The sequence below is a fragment of the Diceros bicornis genome, chromosome 25 (assembly GCF_020826845.1).
Source record: "Diceros bicornis minor isolate mBicDic1 chromosome 25, mDicBic1.mat.cur, whole genome shotgun sequence".
Taxonomy (NCBI): Eukaryota; Metazoa; Chordata; class Mammalia; order Perissodactyla; family Rhinocerotidae; genus Diceros; species Diceros bicornis.
In genome coordinates, this window is record NC_080764.1 from 3,489,180 (window position 1) to 3,508,022 (window position 18,843).

Below are 18,843 nucleotides of genomic sequence, written 5' to 3' on the forward strand. Positions count from 1 at the left end.
TCCTGGACAGAGGGAAGTCTCCACTGACTCGGGCACTCTCTGGTTTCAAAGGGAAAGGCCGCGTGGCCAAAGGAAAGCAAAGGCACTTCCCACGTCCCCCTGGGAGGTCCTGGCCAGCGGCATGCAGTGAGGATGCTCCTCGGCCTCCTGGAGGGTCTGTGACCTCGTGGTCGTCAATACCATGGCTCTCCCGAGGGAGCACTGGAAATGACAAGCCCCCCACCCCTGCAAGTGAGTGCTATCTTCTCTCCACCCACTTCCACACAGAATTCTGAAGCTGCAACTGATCTGCAGAGGCCCAGAGGTCCAGCTGGATGAAGGCCCTGGTGAAGGAGCATTTGCTAAGGCCTCTCATGAAGCAAGTGGAAGGAACCCAGGGGCTGTGGTCAGAGGGCCGGCGAGGAGCGAGGCCACCTCGCCCCACTTCTGCATGCTGAGCCCGACTCAGTCTCCACAAAGCTCCGCTTTGGGTGGTGGTGGTGTCTTTCTGTCTTTGTAAATCAGAGATGCCCGACAGATCTTTCAATGTCTTTACTAGTTGCTTCTTTACCAAAGATGCCTGAAGTCTGCGGTAAGGTTCATTTAGAGAGGTCCACAGAGTGTAGGGCTGGGCCCAGGGATGGGGCGGCCAGCTGGGAGGGGGCTTGAAGGTCACATACAGCCCAGTTTGCATACAGATCTCACTCGGTTACTTAGAAATGACCTCATCCAATTCCTCCTCCACAGATGGGGAAACTGATGACATGGAAGAAAGAAGCTTGGCTTAACTAATAAAATGCAAACTTTTAGAGTGACCTGTGGGCTGCATGAAGCGGCAGCTTGGCCAAAGGGAAGAGAGTCTCAAGAGCAGTGCGTGCAGCTTCTGAGCTGTCATGTCGGAGGGGACTCCAGAGAACACTCACCTCCCTCTTCGTGCAACCTTTTAGTAACCCTGCACACTCTCCTCCCCGACTCCCAGCCTTCACTCCTTCACTCAGGAAGAATTTATTGACAGTCGTCACTGCTCACAGGCACCTGAGGGTCCTCGGATGAGCAGGACGTGTTTCTCGCCTCTGAGGACCACACGGTATGTGTGTGTGTGTCTGCACGTGTACGTGTGTGTGAGCTGAGGGACAGATGCGAGGACACGGGGATCCCAGTGCAATGGGACACGTGCTGCGGCGTCCAGGGGAAGGTCAGGGATCTCACCTTGTTAAGGTGGGAATTAACCCAAGTGAAAAAACCTTGGTGACAACATATTGAGAGGACCTGGAAAGCTTAAAAAACGCTCAAACAAGAAAATAAAAATATCCATAATTGTAGTAACCAAAACCAAATAACGCTAACACTGTGATTTCTGTTCATATAACTTTTTTTCTATATATATAACAAGCGAAACTGAGATCCTTTTTTACATGTATATACACATGTAAATGCATGTATGTATTTTATGCATATGTACGTATGTAGATGTCATATACACATGTAGATGTATTTTATATACCTGTACGTATGCAGACTGTATGTATTTTATGTGTAGATGTAGATCATGTGCATTTTATATGCATGTACATACGTAGATGTGTGAGCATATTATACACACATATAGACGTATATGTGCATTTTATACATACGTGTTTTATATGTATATATGTATATAGATGTATATATGTATTTATGTGTATGTTCATGTACAGATGCATGTAATTTCAGATTATGCTTTTCCCCACATAAAAATATGCTGAGAACATTTTCCCACATCAGGAACTATTATTTGAAGATACGATTTTAGTAGTTATAAAATATTCCAACCAGCAAGGACCCAGAATCTAGGGAACTGTTCTCCTAACACCAGATATTTAGGCTGTTTATAATTTGCTCTCCCATGATTATAAACAGGGGAATTACTGGATCACAGGTAAGGCTCTTGACATAAATTATTCACAGCTCTCCAGAAAGGTTACAGATTACACCCTTGTAGGAATGGAGGAACATGCCTGTTTTATGCCAACGTCATCAATTTTAAGGAGGTGCATTTTTAAGAGCATTACTAATTTGACAGGCAGCATCTGTTTTAACGTTCAATTCTTTATTAATGACTGGAAGACACATTTATGTTTACTAGACAGTGGCACAAATCCTTCTGTGGACTGTCTGTTCTGACCGTCTTCATCCATTTTCCACAAGGGCATTTTGTCTTTATTAGTTATTTGTGTGAGTTCTTTGTATATTAAAGACATATGTTTTGATCCTGTCTGTGAGAGAGAATTCTTTTTCTTCTCTTCACCTGACTTTTAATTCTATTTATGTAGTTTCAGACATACAGACATTTACGACTTCAAGGTCGTGCTTAAAATGTGTCACTCTGGAGAGAGTTGATGTTTTCTTGGGTTAGGCACGTGGGGCTGTGGCCATTTTAAATTAACATTTTAGCGTGAGGCGTTCCAGTCACAAAAGTAATATAAATTCTGGCCCCAAATGAGTGGGACGGTGAGTGTGTGGTTGGGAACTCTCAGGGGAGACTTTCTCTCATTCCTGTTCCATTCAGAGCCAAGTCTCAGACCAGCAAGAGCCCACACACCCAGTTCTGTCTGTTTTGGTTGTCTCACTTGGGTTCAGGGGTCCTGACTTATGTAAAGGGTTTCTGACCAACCTCCACCTGCTCAGGCTCCAGGGTCGCTCCTCCGCTCTGCACCAGGCTGTTTACACGTGGGGTTGGGCCCTCCAGCAGGAACCAGCAGATGCCTTCAGGGCAAGCACCAGTCCCAGTGCTAGTTTACTCCCTGCGGAGTCCCGTGTTTAGAAAATCTATTTTTAAGGTCCGTGGGGTGTGTGTGTGTGTCCATCTGCGCATGTGTGTACACCGTATGGGGGTGGATGAGGGAGCCTTTACCAAACATTCACTCATCATATTGCAGAAACAGAAGTTTGTTGTGGATTTAAATGGGACCATCCCTAGCGTTTCCCCAGGTACTGGTGGTGGTTGATTTGAGATATTCATTAGTATGTTAAGATAAGTATTACTTCTACTTTATTAAGAGTAGGGATGATTTTTCTTTCTACTAAACTCAGGAAAAGCTACTGAATCTCTTAAGATATCACGTGACATAACGCAGCTAGTTTATTGCTCGGATGTCACAGCCACAGTGAGCAGGGAAGAACTAACGCAGCAGACGTGATTTTCCAGGGCCTGGCTGCAGGGCTGACCCTTGGCTGCATCAGGACTTGGGCTCTTGAGATGCTCCCAAGTGACAAAGCTGTGCTTCCACCCAGCCTGCTGAGACTTATGATTCATGGTGAACGTCGGCTTTCCTTTTGGGACTTGGAGCTCTGACGGGCAGAGGGTGCCTCGTGACCTTTCCCCAATGAAAACCTTGGGCTCTGGGTATCTCCCAGGCTTCCCGGGCAGAAATGAGGAACCACATTCACTGCTGGAGCGAGAGCAGGCTCTGCGCGCCTCCTGTGGGGAGGGCATCAGGAGCCTGAGCCGGATTCCTCCTCACTCCTCCGGGGCGCCTGCCCCTCAATGACCAGGCTGTGTATCCCTGCCGTGTTGTGGTCACAAATCTCAGCCATGAGCGGGACCCCATGTTGAGGCCCATGACCCTTTTAACGAAGCCCTGCACAAGTGGAACCCCCGACACAAACAGATTTATAAATAGTAAACCAATTCAAAGTTCCCGGGGTCAAATACATTTTTATGGAATATTTTAATTTAATATATTAATGGATTAAATTTGCTGGTACTTTATTAAATATATCTGGATTTATACTGCAAGTGAAATTAGATTCTAATTTTTATAGGTGCTGTCTCTTATATAAATAAGTAAATAATTCCTTTATCCCGGGTCAGGCACTGTGCCAGGGGCTGAGGGAGCCTGGTGAGCAGGGCAGAGCGGCCCTGACCTCACGGCGTTTTATACATACAACTCCCTATATGTGGAAGACAGGCAGACAGACAGACACACGGACACTACACATACAGAAGTCGTTAACTAAGATTGAGACAGGCCAATGTGAAGTAAGTGCCCAGGTGTCTAGCTCGGTAAAGAGAACACCAAATTTTCCATTCTCTTTACAGTTGGGTAGGTTACACAGCTAAAGACTTTCAGAAAGTTTGCAAGAACTCACTGGTAAGACATTTTCTGCCCTTAGAACCATATTTAAAAGAAAGACTTTTGACAATCTTGTAATTTATCCCAAAATTATGGGTCCATTCAGGTTTTTTAACCTCACCTTGAGGCAATTTTGGCATTTTCTATTCTCCCCAAATCTAGAGTACATTCCTCCTTCCCAACGTGGAGGAGGACCACTGTTTGCACTCACTTATCTCAGCTCCACTTACTCAAGCTTGGCCTATTTACTGATATTTTTAAATGCCTCTCTAAGATGTACTTAATTTTACTTAACTTAGCTTTTTCTAATCTAAAAAATGATTTCTAGCCATTTATTTTTACTCATTAATTACTTTATCATCTTTATCATAAGTTGACTATTTTTCCATATCTAACTTCTTGAGTTAAAGGGTTAGTTTTATTTTTTTTTAATGTTTTTAAATAATAAAAGCATTCTGGCTATGAATTTGTTTACAAGCCCAACATGGGCCACATCCTATATGTTTGGATCTCATTCCCTATCCACAGGATCACTTTCACCCTGACTCACGTGTCTTGAAGAGGGCTCTTTAATTTCCAGATGCTTGACTATTCAGTTTTAACTTTATTATTATCTAGTTTTAAAGGATTATGCTCAGCATATAGCCCGTATTATTCCAGTTTTTTAGATTTTGACAGTTTTTATGGCCTAGGTCACAGATGATTAATATATACTTAGAAAAAGGTGTCTTCTGTTTGTACGACTCAAATTCCACCCAGAACTCTTAAGCCACCCCCATTTTTTGCAATTCAGATTCATAATAACCTTAATTTTATCCTGATCAAATATGCTGAAAGTCTCCTCCTATGGTTGCTTCAATTTCTGTCTGTTTCGTAAGTTTTAAATTCAAGCTTAACACACACACAGAAGAGCGCACAAATCCAGACTTGTAGAAGTGAGACGTGGAGCCTTGTGTCCATGTTCCCAGAAGTTTCTGCCCCAGGATTTCTAACTGCAGAGGCGCAGCTCACTGCTCTCACGAGGATGTGGCCACAGTGTCACGTTTCACGTTTCCTCCTTAAAGTCTGATGGGAATACTGCGGACCTTGTCCTCGTCATGTTTGTGTCGTCCTGCCCCTCCAGCCGGGTGGCTGCGCACCCTTCATCTGTACGGCTCGTGGCTCCTTACATTCTAGCTGTCAGTCTTCCCACTCACTCTCCTTTGACTCTGCTCCCTCCACCTCCTTCCTTCAGTCAGTCCCCACCCTCCTCTCCCCAAGGCTCCATGCTCCAGCCTTGCTGTCACCACCGTCCTGAGGCCCTCCCACTGGGCACTGCACTCCCCTGTTCCTGCCTGGTCCCACTGAGCGCTGTGAGGCCCGAAGGAGACGAAGGGGAAGGCGCCTGGGCCAAGCACAGCTGGCACCACGAGGGGCCTCCTCACAGCGCCTACCAGGCAGCCGGGGGCTCTCACCAGAACGCGGGGCGCAGGGCAAGGCAGCCACGACTCACACTGAGCACCCCTCTGCGGACTGAATGGGGTTTCCAGACACGGGACGCTCCACCCGGTCCTCCCTGCGCTCCCAGGCCTCCCGCAGCTGGCAGCCTCGAGGCACACACGGGAAGCCGTTTCTCCGATGAGGCTGGTCATTCATCAACAAATATGCTGCAGTGGGTTACTTTATTGGACATATTTACAGAGCTCTAAGCTCCTGAGGTCCCCACAGAGAAGGCCCGTGATTTCACTGGAAGGTCCATGCTCTGTTCACCATCAATTAATTACTTTCTCTACTTTGAAAAACAAAACGCTATACACTGCCATCTCCTCTTGTGTCTAAGGGACTTGCTATTTCAAAATAAAAAACAATGATGCCAACTCCTCCATGGGTGGATAATTTCTCAATCTCACAGAGCATTTCTGCACCCACACTGCTTCTGGGTCACAGTCCCAGGAGGCTGGCAGGGCAGGAACGATCCACCTGGGTGCTGTCCTCTCTGCCAAGCACCAGGGCGGGGTGAACGAGGCTCTGGAGGCAGAGAAGGCTGGCTGTGAACAACGACCAGACAGCCAGGGGTTGCAGTCAGACCCCTGTGTCCTGGGACGCCAAACTAAGAAGCTTAGACCTTTGGGGGGTAAAATGGATATAACGATTTTCTAGGGTGGCTTATTTTCAACCATTTGTAACACTCGCTACACTTATAAATCAGCCAAAGATCCCAGTAACACCAACACCCGGGGCGTGACTCCGTCTCCCACCAGCGAGGAGGAGCGTGCTCAGAAGGAGCGTACGAATGCCTCACAGACACGTCTGCTGTTCTGGATCAGGACCTGAGCCCCAGAGATGGGAGCCATGGAGGCTTCCGAGTGCGCTGGACACGCTGGAGCTGACCTTCCAAAGGTTTATTCAGCCACGTGTGCCTGAGGCAGGGCGGAGGGGCCTGACCCCCTCTGGGCCCCGAGTTCTCTTACTGCAAAATACCCCACAGAGGGCGAGGATGAGGTGGAGTGTGCCAGGTGCACTGCCAGGGACATGAGACTTGGCACACAGGAAGCTCCTTCCACCACAAAGACCCTACAAAATCTGGTTAGAAAAAGGCAGACAGGAGGGCAGGAGCCAGGTTGTGGGCGCTGAGACTTGGACCTCAATGGCTGGCGGAGGCTGGTGGGAGAGGCCCTGTTTGGACACCCGGTGTGCGGCACCTGCAGGGCGAACAGTCGATGGAGCTGGGAATCAGTGTCATCTGCACAAGGGATGGGACGAGCTCTGGCCAGGGGACCTGAAGGAAAAGTACAAAGCTCCCGGGCACCAGAGCTCACGACAGGCAGGGACCGCAGTGTCACTGGGTCCTTGGGATGGACCAGACCACGGTCTGGGCAGGCTTCAGAGGGAAGGCACACAGCAAAGAGGCAGAACCCCGACTTTCATCGCCTGCCCATGTTTTGGGAATTGAACTCAGGGAGCAAAGCCCATCGCCCTCCCTCCCTGGAATCCCCACCACTGGGCTGCGTTTAACACCAGGAAAGTCTCTGCCTTTCTTCTGGAAGACTCCATCCTCAGAATAGGATTTCGTTCCTATAGAAATGACTTAAAGCAACACGTTATTTCCCAAGGGGCAAATTACAATTCTGCAAAGAGCGAGGGCTTTTAAAGCCTTTTCCATGAATGCTCTACTGCTGGAGACTTGGGTCTGGGTCTCAGTCACTCAGGCTGTCTTCCATGGACGCAGAATCATCTTCCTAAATGTCACAACTGCAGATGCAATTCCTCCATGCACACCAGGACTCCAAAGGTTCTTTATTTAACTTCTGTGTTCTCTTATTTCCTTTCCCATTTAGTTCAATTCTCCACAACACACTGTGGTGTTCGTAACATGCTCTCCATCTAGCCCCAACAACATCAAAGCATGAGCACTCTCAGTTGAGAGAAGAATCAGTCTTGAGCCCCTTCCCTGCTCCTCGCGCTCTGCAGGGCTCCACAGGCTCCCAGCTGTGCTCATCTCCTGGCCTCGATCAACCTCACGTTGTTAAGTGAGCGGGGCTCTGAACTGTTTAACCAGCTGTCCACATCACCCCTCTAATTAAAACAGGGCAATGTCTCCAGCCAAACAGCAAACACACTAGGTCTCTTAAAAAGTGTGATAAAACATGGCGGGCTGATGAAGAGCGGGGCCCGTCATCACATCTTCCAAAGCCGCCAGGAACGCTGTCAGTGGGGTCAAGTCTGCCACACTGCAGAGCCCTAGGCAGCCTCATCACATGGGCTCTCGTGTGAGGGGTGGGAAGACGAGAGGCCCAAACGAGGCAGGCGCCCGGAGTGGCCGGGGCCAACCCAACACTGACATCCTGGCTAGACACCTCCCCAGACCCAGCTCAGGTACCCTCGCATCCACGGCTGCTCCTACCTCTGACCTCCAGCCCAGGGGGGACAGGGCCCTGCTTCGGCCCCTCTGTTGCACTTCATAACAATGACAACACAGGCTTTCGGCACACTCCCTATGGCCAGTGTGTGTCTGGTCTGTGGGAAGGGGACCCTGGCAGCACTGTCCCTATTTGGGGAGTAGGTGGAAGAAACAGAGGGCAGAGTGGCAAAGCCTCTTGCCTAAGGTCAGTCATTTGTTTATGGGTCTCTCTCCTCAACCAGACTCAAGCGCCAGTGGGCGAGGGCCACTCATTGGGCACCTGTGGCTTAGGGGCTGCCCAGAGTTGGGGCTTGAGAGCAACTTCTGGGACGATGATGAGCCTCCCGTCTTAGCACATTCTCATGCTCAGCACGCTATGGCTTCAGGAACTCACCTCACCCCCGAGCTCTTTCCTCCCCACTGTCCCCCACCAGGCACGGCCCCCGGGAGGGCAGCAATGTCTGCCTGGGACCTCCAGGAAACAGCTTCCCCAACTGGAGAATCCCAAACATAAGTGAGGCAGAAACTCCCGAGATACCCGGTCAGCCTGGTGACCTGGTGAGATACCTGAATCTCTGGGGAACAGTCACCTGTATCACCTGTTTTCCAGGAGGCGCTTGGGAAGCTGGCCCAGGCACAGGTGTGTACACTGGCCACAGTCACACCATGGCTGGCCGCTGTGCACCCGGGAAGCCGGGCCCTTCTCCCTTCAAATAAACAGCCCAGTCGGTCTGCAGGCCAGTGCCCAGCTCAGCCAGCACTGTTCTTCCGCACCTCCCATGGACGAGAGAGCACACCGGGGAGAAACTGTGGTGGGCATGGCAGGGAGACCACGAGTCTAGTCGCCTCATTTATTCTACCTTACTTAGTAACATGGGCAAGTATCCGCCTCTCTCAGTACCTCCAGGTTCCCGGATGCAAAGCGACAAAGGCAGGCTGGGTGGTCCAGGAGGGCCTGGGTCTAGCAGCCTCGTACAAGCTTCGCATAAGCTCAGTGGGATAGGGCAGGGCAGGTGCATTCTACCCATTTTACAGACAATGATCGGACGCTGGAAGGGGCAAGGCAGGAGCAACAGCCGGCCTGGAACCTGGTTATTGCATCAATGCTCCCGACAGGGCACAACCGAGCCCCGTGCTGACACAAAGGGCAGGAACTGGGGTGAAAACAACGACTCATTTTCCCCGTCCACCCAGGAACACCTCAGGGCATACGGGCAGGCCTAGCAGAGATCCTTCTCTTTCAGCCTCTCCTCTGGCAGAGAGGGAAAGCCACTGGGCAGTGCACAGGACTCGCGGCCTCCTCCCCATGGCCCTCGGCAGGCAGAACCGGGACCCTCAGAGCCGCCTGACAAGCACAGAGGCTGAGGATCGACAAGGCCAAGGGCTGCTCAGGGCCCCACACTATGACCGAGGGTCACAGGGCCTCCTAGCCTGTCCCCACCTGAAAGATCCGGGGCCAGGCAGTGAAGCGCCTGACAGTGACCCCTCAGCCAGTCAGCAGCAGAGCCAGGTCCCTGTCCCCAATGCTGGTGTTTTCTTCACTGCACCACAGATGGCCCAGCCCCTCCCAGGGGCACTGGAGGAAGGTCTGCCCATCCAGCACCTTGGGTAATGGCGGGCATCACCTTGCAAGGGGGTCAACCCCCACATGGTACTCGAGCCACCGCAGAGAGTCACACTTGGGGATGGGGACCTGGCCCACATGGGGCCCCGCGGTCAAGCACAGAGCCTCTGATGAAAGGGTACAAGCGCAGCTCTCCCATTAAGGGGCTGAGGAAACTGTGGCTCAGAGAGGCTAAGCAATGTGCCCAAGTCACACAGCTACCAAGTGGCTGGGCACCCGGGCTGTCTGATCACCCCCCAGCACCTTCCCTAACATATCACAGCCAGCTGCCGTCACGAGGCTTCTGGGAGCCAAGGCCCCACATCCCACCCCTCTGGGGCCACACTTGAGGACACACTCTGGCCCCTAAGGAAGCTTCTCCGGGAGCCTGAGAAACAGCCACATTTAATAAGGCACGGTGTGGGCAGAGCTGGCGCCCCACGTGACCATGGCCAGATGTGTTTCCTCAGCTTGACAGCTTTCAAACAGCAGGGGGTCAGTGGTGAAACGCAGGCAGCGCGTCTCAAAGCTCTTCCACAAACAACCCCGTGAACTGAAATTTAATAAACCTCTCCTAGCAGAAAATCAAACTCCGGTTTTTTTGAAAAGGCATTTACTTACTTGAAAATCTCTTTCTTCTAGTATTTCTTTCCTCCATCTCACGAGAAAAGCAGCGCAAACGTACAAGTGGAAATGAGAGAAGCCCTCAGGTTCAGACTGCAAGAGAGAACACAAGCAGAGACATCAGCGCGGGGCGGGGCAGGGGCGGGGCAGGCACGTGGCCGCAGTACCTGCGACAGCCGGCACCGAGGCAGGGTCAGAGAGGACCAAAGCGTGTGGACTCACTCGCTTTCCTCATGCCTTACTTTTACAGTTTTCACCTCATTAAAACAAATACGATTTTCTCTTTAAGTACCAGCAGCCTGACAAACAGGAGGTGAAGAGCAGGCCAGGTTTCATGCAAGTTCAAAAACAGCTGTTCGTTTCTTCTCTTGCAGAGATGATAACCAACAATAATAAAAGGCAAATCCAGGGAGCACTAATTCTACACCAGGCGCTGAAGCCACTCACGCAACAACCTCGGGAGGGAGGGAGTCTCCGTTTACAGGCAAGGAAACAAGAACAGAAGCTGAGTTGCCTGCCCCGGCTGACCAGGAGGAGAGCGGCAGAGTGGGCACCAGCCTGGGTCTGTCTCACCCAAGGTCCTTGCTCTCCGGGGGCGTCCCCAGGGACGTGAGGCTGAGCGAAGTAGAGGGGCAGGGAATTGACTGCCATTGTCCCATTGACTGTGACAAGCCCTCAAGTCATCATCCTGTACCTCTCCTCGCTGTGTCCAATGCTCCCTCTCCCCGCACACACCGCAGATCACCTGGGGGATCAGCTCACCTCCTCGGGGCCCACACAAATCCTTCCTTCAGGAGCCCCCTCCCCGGTGGCTGAAGCCTTAGTTTAAGTACATGCTACATACCGCCAACTTCTGAGACCAGGGTTCTCAAAACTCTGGTTCTCAGAGTGTCATCTTCACAATTTTCCCATCTCATGTCATACCTGTATGACTACTATTAATGGTTTACTAAGTAAATAAATAACATGTATAGCATAGAAGATGGTGACATGCTCTGGAAAAAATAAGGCCTTAAGAAGAGGGACGGGAAATACCAGGGGCATTTGGGAGAGGGGGGCTGCAATTTAAATACGGTGGTCAGTCACCTAAGGTGACATTTAAACAAAGACCCAAAGAGGGGAAGCCATGTAGATATGTGGGGAGAAATGCAAAGACCCAGAGGTTCAAGACTACCTGGCATGTTCCAGAAACAGCATGGAGATGAGTGTGGCTGCAACGGCGAGGGAGGTGAGCCGAGCAGAAGCTGGCGGGGGGTGAAGGCCAGGTGAGTTGGGGGTGAAGGTCCAGAAGCACCAGCTGAGTTAGGGGTGAAGGTCCAGATGCTCAGGGCCTCCCTGGTCACTGGCTGGTCCCCATGACCACTGGAAGCTCTGAGCAGAGGAAAGACCTGTGCTTCCAAAGGATGCCTCTGGCTGGCACGTTGAGAAGAGACTTGGCATTGGGCAGGGTGGGGAGAGGCAGACTGGGGAGACAGGTGAGGAGGCCATGGAAATAATAAAAGCAAGAGGTGGTGGCAACTGGGGCCCAGGGGTAGCAGTGAAGCTTGTGAGAAGAGGCCAAATTCTAGACATATTTTGAATTTGAGTCAACAAAATACGCTGATGAATATGGGAGATACGGGGTATGAGAGAAAGAAAGGAACCAAGGATGACACCAACATCTTTGGCCCAAACAACTGGAAGGATGAAGATTCCCAAGAGGAGGAAAGTTTCATGGAAAAGTCTGTAGGGGAAAGTGTTTTGGTGGAAGGCTGTGAATTTGTTCTGTGGACGTGCCAAGCTTTAGACACCTGTTAGGCATCCTAGTGGAGATGTCAGGTAGGCAGCTGGACAGAAGAGTCCAAAGTGTGAGAGGGTGGCCCTGTGGTCCAGGTCAGAAGTACATGTGGAGGACTGAAGAACCTAACAAGAATGTCCAGGGAGCTGGGAGGAGATGCAGAATAGGAGATGCTGCAGAAGGGTCAAGTTGAGTACGGGGGGTGATCACTGGATTTAGCCACAGGGAGGTCATTGGCGGGCAGGAGGGCTAACCAGAGTGCGTGAGTGAGCATGGCAAGGAGAGAAACTAGAGACAGGTGTATTTCTGTATCTTATTTCATGGGGCTGGCTGGAACCGTCATTAGTATGTTGAGCAGAACTGCTGACAGGGGAGCTGCATCCTTGCCTTCTACTTCCTGATTTAAAAGGGACCCCGCTCTCCACATTTCACTCCGGATAATGAAGTTTGTTTTGCTCCAGGCCTTTCGTGTAGATAACACGTAGCAGGTTAGAACAGTTCCCTTCTATTCCTAATTTACTAGAGTTCGTACCACGGATGCTTACAGAATTTCATCAGACACTCTTCCCGCATCAATTGAGAGGATGACTGTTCTCTTTGAATCTGTTAATGTGGTGAATTACATTAGTGTAATAGTTTCTTTAATGTCACACCAACCTTGTTTCCCAGACACCTCAATTTGGTCACAATATATTATATTTTTTCATCATAGCTAGGTCCTGTTCGTTAATCTTCCACTTAGGATTTCTGCGTTCACACTTGTGAGACTAGCCTCTCATTTTCCTTCTTGAACTGTCCCTGTCTGGTTTAAGTATGAAGGTTGTGTTTACCGCTTTCCCCCTCCTTTTGCATTCTGAGTCTGTGCAAAACTGGGATATCTGTCCTTCCAATGTATGCTAGACAGCCCCTGTAAAACGGGCTGGGCCTGATGTTTTCCTTGTGGAAAGATTTGTGTTACTGATTCAATTTCTATATGGTTATAAAACACTCCAGACTTTTTCAAATTTGGGGAAATTTTAATTTTTGTAGGAATTTGTCATCTAAGTTTGCAAATTTCTTCATACTATTCTATTTTTCTTTGAATCTCGGTTGCATTTGTAGTAATATCCTACTTGGAATTCTTAACATCACTTTTGTGTGCCTTTTCTCATTTTAGTTATTAATCATGCTTGAAATGTGTTAATTTCATGTCTTTTCAAAGAACCAACTTTTGATTCAGTTTTAGGTCTGCTGATCTTTTGTATTTCATTCACTTCTGCTGCTCTCTTTATTACATCCTTTCTTCTACTGACTTTTTTTTTTTTTTACTGTGGATACTTCCTAACACAAAAGTAGAGTAGCTCCTACTTATTTTTAAAGCATTCAGTTCTTTTTCTAACATAAGGTAGACGATTAGCTCATTAATGTTGGGCTTTTCTTCATTTCTAATATAAGCAAGCTTTTACAGCTATAAATTTCCTTCTCAAGGTCCCACTTTAGGGACATTCCACACTTTGTATTTTTGTGTGTGTGTGTGAGGAAGATTAGCCCTGAGCTAACATCTGTTGCCAATCCTCCTCTTTTTGCTGAGGAAGATTGGCCCTGGGCTAACATCAGGGCCTATCTTCCTCCACTTTATATGGGACGCCGCCACAGCATGGCTTGATAAGCAGTGCATTGGTCCACGCCTGGGATGCGAACCTGCGAACCCCAGGCCGCCAAAGCGAGCGCGCAAACCCAAATGCTATGCCACAGGGCTGGCTCCAGGGGGTTCCATAGTTTTAATGGATAGTATCTTTACTATCCTTAAGTTCTAAGAATTTGCTACTTTTTTTATGGCTTCCTTGTTTGAATCATGGCTTACTTATCAGTATGTTTTTTAAAATCTATAAACATGTGGTTCATTTTTAACTGTGTTTTGTCTTCTCAGCTTTTTTTGGTTACTGATTTGTAACTGAATTGTGTTGTAAGAGAATGAGATTTACATGATGCTAATTCTTTTAAGCTGGTTTAGATTTGCTCTTTGGAGGAGAACACCTTCAGTTTTCACAAATGCCCCACAGGGCAGCACAGTTAGAAATGAAGAACACGAACCCCGCAGCCAGAGCGCCTGGGTTCCAGTCCTGGCTCTGCCACCTGCTAGCTGGGTGACAGGGACAAGGCACCTGGCCTCCCTGTGCCTTGGTTTCCTCGTCTGTAAAAGGTTATGAAGATTAAATAAACTAACGATCGTAAAGCACTTAGGATAATGCCTAGGACATAGTAAATAATGTGTAAATGCCAGCTACTGTTATTATTAGGTGTGTATTAAAAGAGCATATATTCTGGATTCTTGGATGCAGCGTCCTATACATGTCCATTAGATAAAGTTAATCAATAGTGTTGTCCAAATCTTCTAAAAATCCTTATTGATTTTCTTGTCTGCTTATGATTTATCAACAACTGAGAGGTGTGTTAAAAAAATTCCCATTACAAGAGCGGATTTGATTTCTCCTTATAGTTCTGCTAATCTTTGTTTTATATAATTGAAAAAAGCCATGTTATCAGGCACATACAAATTTAAAATTGTTTTATCTTCCTGGCGTACTAAACTATATCAATATCAATATATATGACCTCCTTTATCTCAAGGAATGCTTTTGCCTTAAATCTTTTTGGGAGGGGGCAGGGGTCTGGTATGACTACAAGTATATGTCAACTTTCGTTGGATTATTCATCTGTTTTAAACAGCTTTATTGGGGTATAAGTAACATACAGTAAACATACATATTTCAAGTGTATAATTTGATAGGTTTTGCTATGTGTCTACACCTGTGAAATCACCATCACAATCAAGATAGCGAACACATCATCTGCAAAAGTTTCACTCTATTCTCCATTTCATTTAACCTCTCTTTTTGTATTTTCCATCTCTCCGTCTCTCTGGGAGAAGAACTTTCTTCATCTCTCTCCAGTTCATAAGTCATCTCGTCAACGGTATCACAATTTCTGCTTAACTCATCTATTAAATTTAAAACTTGGTTCTTTTTTCAGACCTGCCTTGTAAATTGTGATGGCTTCCCTTTCCTTCTTTCATCTCATATATTCCTTTTCATTATTTTAAACATACTAGACTTAATCTTCTAGCGTATCTCAGAGAACCCTGACATCTGTAGTCTCGTGGGTCTCCTGCAGTTCGCCGTCTCCGCTGGTTCTTGCTCTTGGTGGCTTGCTTCCCTGTACTTCCGCCATTTTCCCCCTTGTGGAGCTAATGTTCCTTGGAACTTTTATCTGTTGGAATTTTTTGAGGCTCGATCAAAAGTGGTTTTCTTCGGGGTGGGGGAAGGCGGATTGTATTTGCTTCTGCCAGAGCCTGAGGGCACTAGTATCCCAAGCTTGCTTTAAACTCAATTTGCTGCTTGAAATTTCTCAGGACAAATTAGTAACGTGAATGGGGGCTCCAAAGACACGTGAATGCCGGGGCTGTGGTTGAAAATCCTGAGGGGAGGTGTTTCCTCTCCTTTTTCTTTAATTTCCACGGCCAAGGCCAAGAAAGGCAAGCACTTGCTCCTGTTTAGTGTCTGAACAGTCTCCAGGTTTTGTCTCCTGCCTGTGGCTCATTAAAACCAGGCTGAGGGCCCTAGAAATTAATTGGCCGATACCCCAGGGTGAATACCTGCTTGCGTGCTGCTCCTTTCTCTCTCTAGATTTACATTTTCTTGTGTGTTCTGGTCTCTGGCAGTCTCTCTTCCTTTGTGGTCATGTTTTTAAGAAGTACACCAGTATCCTTCGGTGTCTTCTGTGACAGGAGAGGCCTTTTGGATACCAAGTCCACCACCGCCAGAATGGAAGGCTCTGCCCTATTATTTTCCTTTAAATCAACTCACTTTAACAACTTAAATGGATTACTCCTGTAGTTTAGCAGTATAGACTTGATGCACTAGATACAGTTTTGCTAAAATTTAAAATATTTTTCTCTGTTGGAACTAAAATCAACTAACAATTCAAGTTCAGCGAAATTCCACTAAAGCCTTCATAACGGACCCTATTGATTTCCCCATCTGCATCTGGCCCTCTCCAGCACATCCTCAAACAGCAACTAGGACGCCCTTTCTAAGTAAGTGGATTCCTATCATGTCACAGAGTTATTTAACAACGTCCTTTAGATAACACAACATCCAAACTCCATAACATGACACTAAACCCTCTGATATCCCGGGCCCTGCCCCACCTCCCATCTAACAGTGGACCCTCTCGATTTCCCCCTATTGCCAGACCCTTTCGGCCTCACCGTTGCTTTTGCACCAGCTGCTGCCTCAGCAGGGAATACCTCCCCAGTTTCTCAGCCAGACAAACCCTAATCATTCCTCAAGCTCTTCCCCATTTCTCCCAGGCAGTCAGGGGTCCCAGCCCTCCCGCCCATGAGCGTGGTTAGGTCTCTGTTGTGGCATTTCCTACACTGTCATCTTTAATGCTCACTCGTCCTTCCTCCCACTGGCCTGGGCCATGACCCCTTCTTTGTAATTCCTGCCCCAAGCCCCACAGGAGGATTAGAGATGGAATGAAATTACACACCCCCAAATCCACTAAATCAGGTGCCGGGAGCACAGGGGAAACTGCCAGGCTGAATTATCGGAAGCTTGACTCTGAGAACACAGCTAAAGAAACATCCCTTTTTCCTTTCAAATACTGAAGTTGACTGAACAACATACAAAAATTTCAACTCTTTAAGGCCTCAGGGAGCCAGCCCTCAGGAATGCACAATGGTGATTAGCATTGCAAATGTGGGAGGAAAGGGCTCCAGGTTCCGGAATGATGGGTTCTCTAAGGAATCCTGTTTACACTCTTAATTTGCTTAACAGCTTTGTATTTAACCGGAGAGAGCAGAGGTCAGCCTCAGGCCAGCCCTGGTACCCACCCTCACTGGGAATTCACAGGCCTGGGCTGTGAATTCTGCAGCCCAACAAGATGTCTCCAACTGGTGAGCAGAATGCAGTACAAGCCACACTTTCACAGGAACACAGCATTAGGGAAAAATGGAGTTTCACAGCTTCGCTTAAGTGGATTATCTGTCTTCGGCGACTTGGTAAATTATATTAAAATAGCAATTTAAGAAATAAAAAATTCATATCATAATGGAGAATGGGCTTCTGCTTTAATGAAGCTGAACCCGAACAATAAATATCATCATCGCCACGGCGGGGCAGGATTAGGGGGCCGCATCTTGGCAGCAGCTGCCCACACACCACAGGCAGCTCACAGCCCGGCCGGCTCAGGACAGAGGGATCTCTGTCATCTTTGGGATCTGGCACATTCAATCAGGGCCTTCTCCACTGGGGCAAAGTCAGCCAAGTTGACCAGCCATTTCCAAACAAGCCTGGGGTGTTGCCCCTCAGCAGGCAGAGCTCTCCAAGGGAAGAGATGTGACTTCCAGAAGCCCCCCCATCATCCAGGCTGCTGGATGATGACAGTGCCAACCAACTGGGAAGCACAGTGCTGGGCTGTCTCAGAGCGGTGTGCTGGGCCCCGCTGCGAGGCAGGCTCTGGGGAGGGGCCTGAACCCCAGTCCAGGCCTTCCGGCTGCCATCGCACCAGGCCCGACCTGCAAATCCCGATCTCCCGGTTTTCCCAGGCTCCAGGCTAGTCTGGGGAGGGAAAGGACAGCCAGAGAATTGAAAAATCCACTGAGTGATGGCCCTGGGGCCGACAGGAGGTCTGTCTGCCTCCGTGGTTCTGTAGCAGATGCAGTGGATGGGGTGGGAGGGGACACAGAAGCTGATCTCCCCACTCAGCCCCAGGGACAGGGGCCTTGAGCTGGTCAACTGCAAAATCATAGGCTCTCCCTTCTTTTTGCTGCAGAAATCCAAAGAGCCCAGATCAGGAAAGCACCATCGCGTGTGTGGATCCTCCAGATTTGGGGGGTGGGGTGCTCAGCTATCCTGCCTACTGAGGATCATCATGCAGTTTCCGGATATTGCTAGAACGAGGATGGCTCTCTTCCACCTGGAGTGGTCATGGTGCAACAGAAAAAGCGACAGAGTCCTGCAACAGTCACGGCCTCCCTGTCACTGCAATCCGCCACTGCTCAACTGAAAACCTCCCAACGTGAGATTCAGCCCAAACTTCCCTTCCAGGCATTCAAGGCCCCATCCCCCCTAGCCAGCCTCCTCCCCAAGTGACTCTGCCCCGAGTGACCCTCCACGCTGGGCCTGTTCCTGCTCTCATCATCTACACCACAGCCCTGGGGCCAGAACCAACACTAGAAACCCCCACCCCCCACCCTGGGAGTCAAACCCGGAACCTGACAGCTTCAGAAACCACGAGAGTCTGGCCTAGACGACCTTGGCTAAGCCCCTCCTCCCCTCCCTGGGCCTCGGCTCCTTCATCCCACAGGCAGGGGCAGGAGCAGCTGAGCAGTGCACGGGGAAGGTTTTGGTCGCTGGGCACAGCCTTGACAAGTCAAGGGCCAGCACCTGACCGCTCCTTGTGCCTGCAGGCTTCTCCCACTGTGGTCGGAGGAATGCTCACCCTAGTCTTCTCCTTCCAGAACCATGTGCCCCTGTCCTCACAGGAAATCCCAGCCTGAGCTCACAGGAAGTCCCAGTCCACAGCTGTCTGTATGCACAGCATGTCACTGATGTCCCTGGGTCCACTCTCACCCCAATAGGGGCAGGACTGTCAGTCAAGGTGACAGGAGGGAACCCCCAGGACCTCCAGGCCTCCCGAAAAACATGATGCCCCTGAGGGCGAAGCAGGTCGGCTTCTGCCACACGCTGCCTGGTGAAGCTGTCCAGTCCCTGCACTGCGGCCCCACGGCACCCACACCGCCTGCTTACACCAGGCCAACAGAACAGCCACAAGTGAGGTCAGGGCTGCGTCTGCACAGGCTTCACACCGGCCCACTACC

At 49.3% G+C, this 18,843-nt stretch overlaps 1 protein-coding gene across 2 annotated transcripts in view; it reads right to left on the reverse strand.

The window, feature by feature from the left end:
- Positions 1-18,843, reverse strand: part of TBC1D22A (TBC1 domain family member 22A) — a 347,433-nt gene that overhangs the window by 40,316 nt on the left and 288,274 nt on the right. For both annotated transcript variants that reach the window (XM_058568130.1, XM_058568127.1), the window contains one exon: positions 10,199-10,294. In XM_058568130.1, the coding sequence (XP_058424113.1) occupies positions 10,199-10,294 (96 nt within the window). The remainder of the gene's footprint in view (positions 1-10,198; positions 10,295-18,843) is intronic.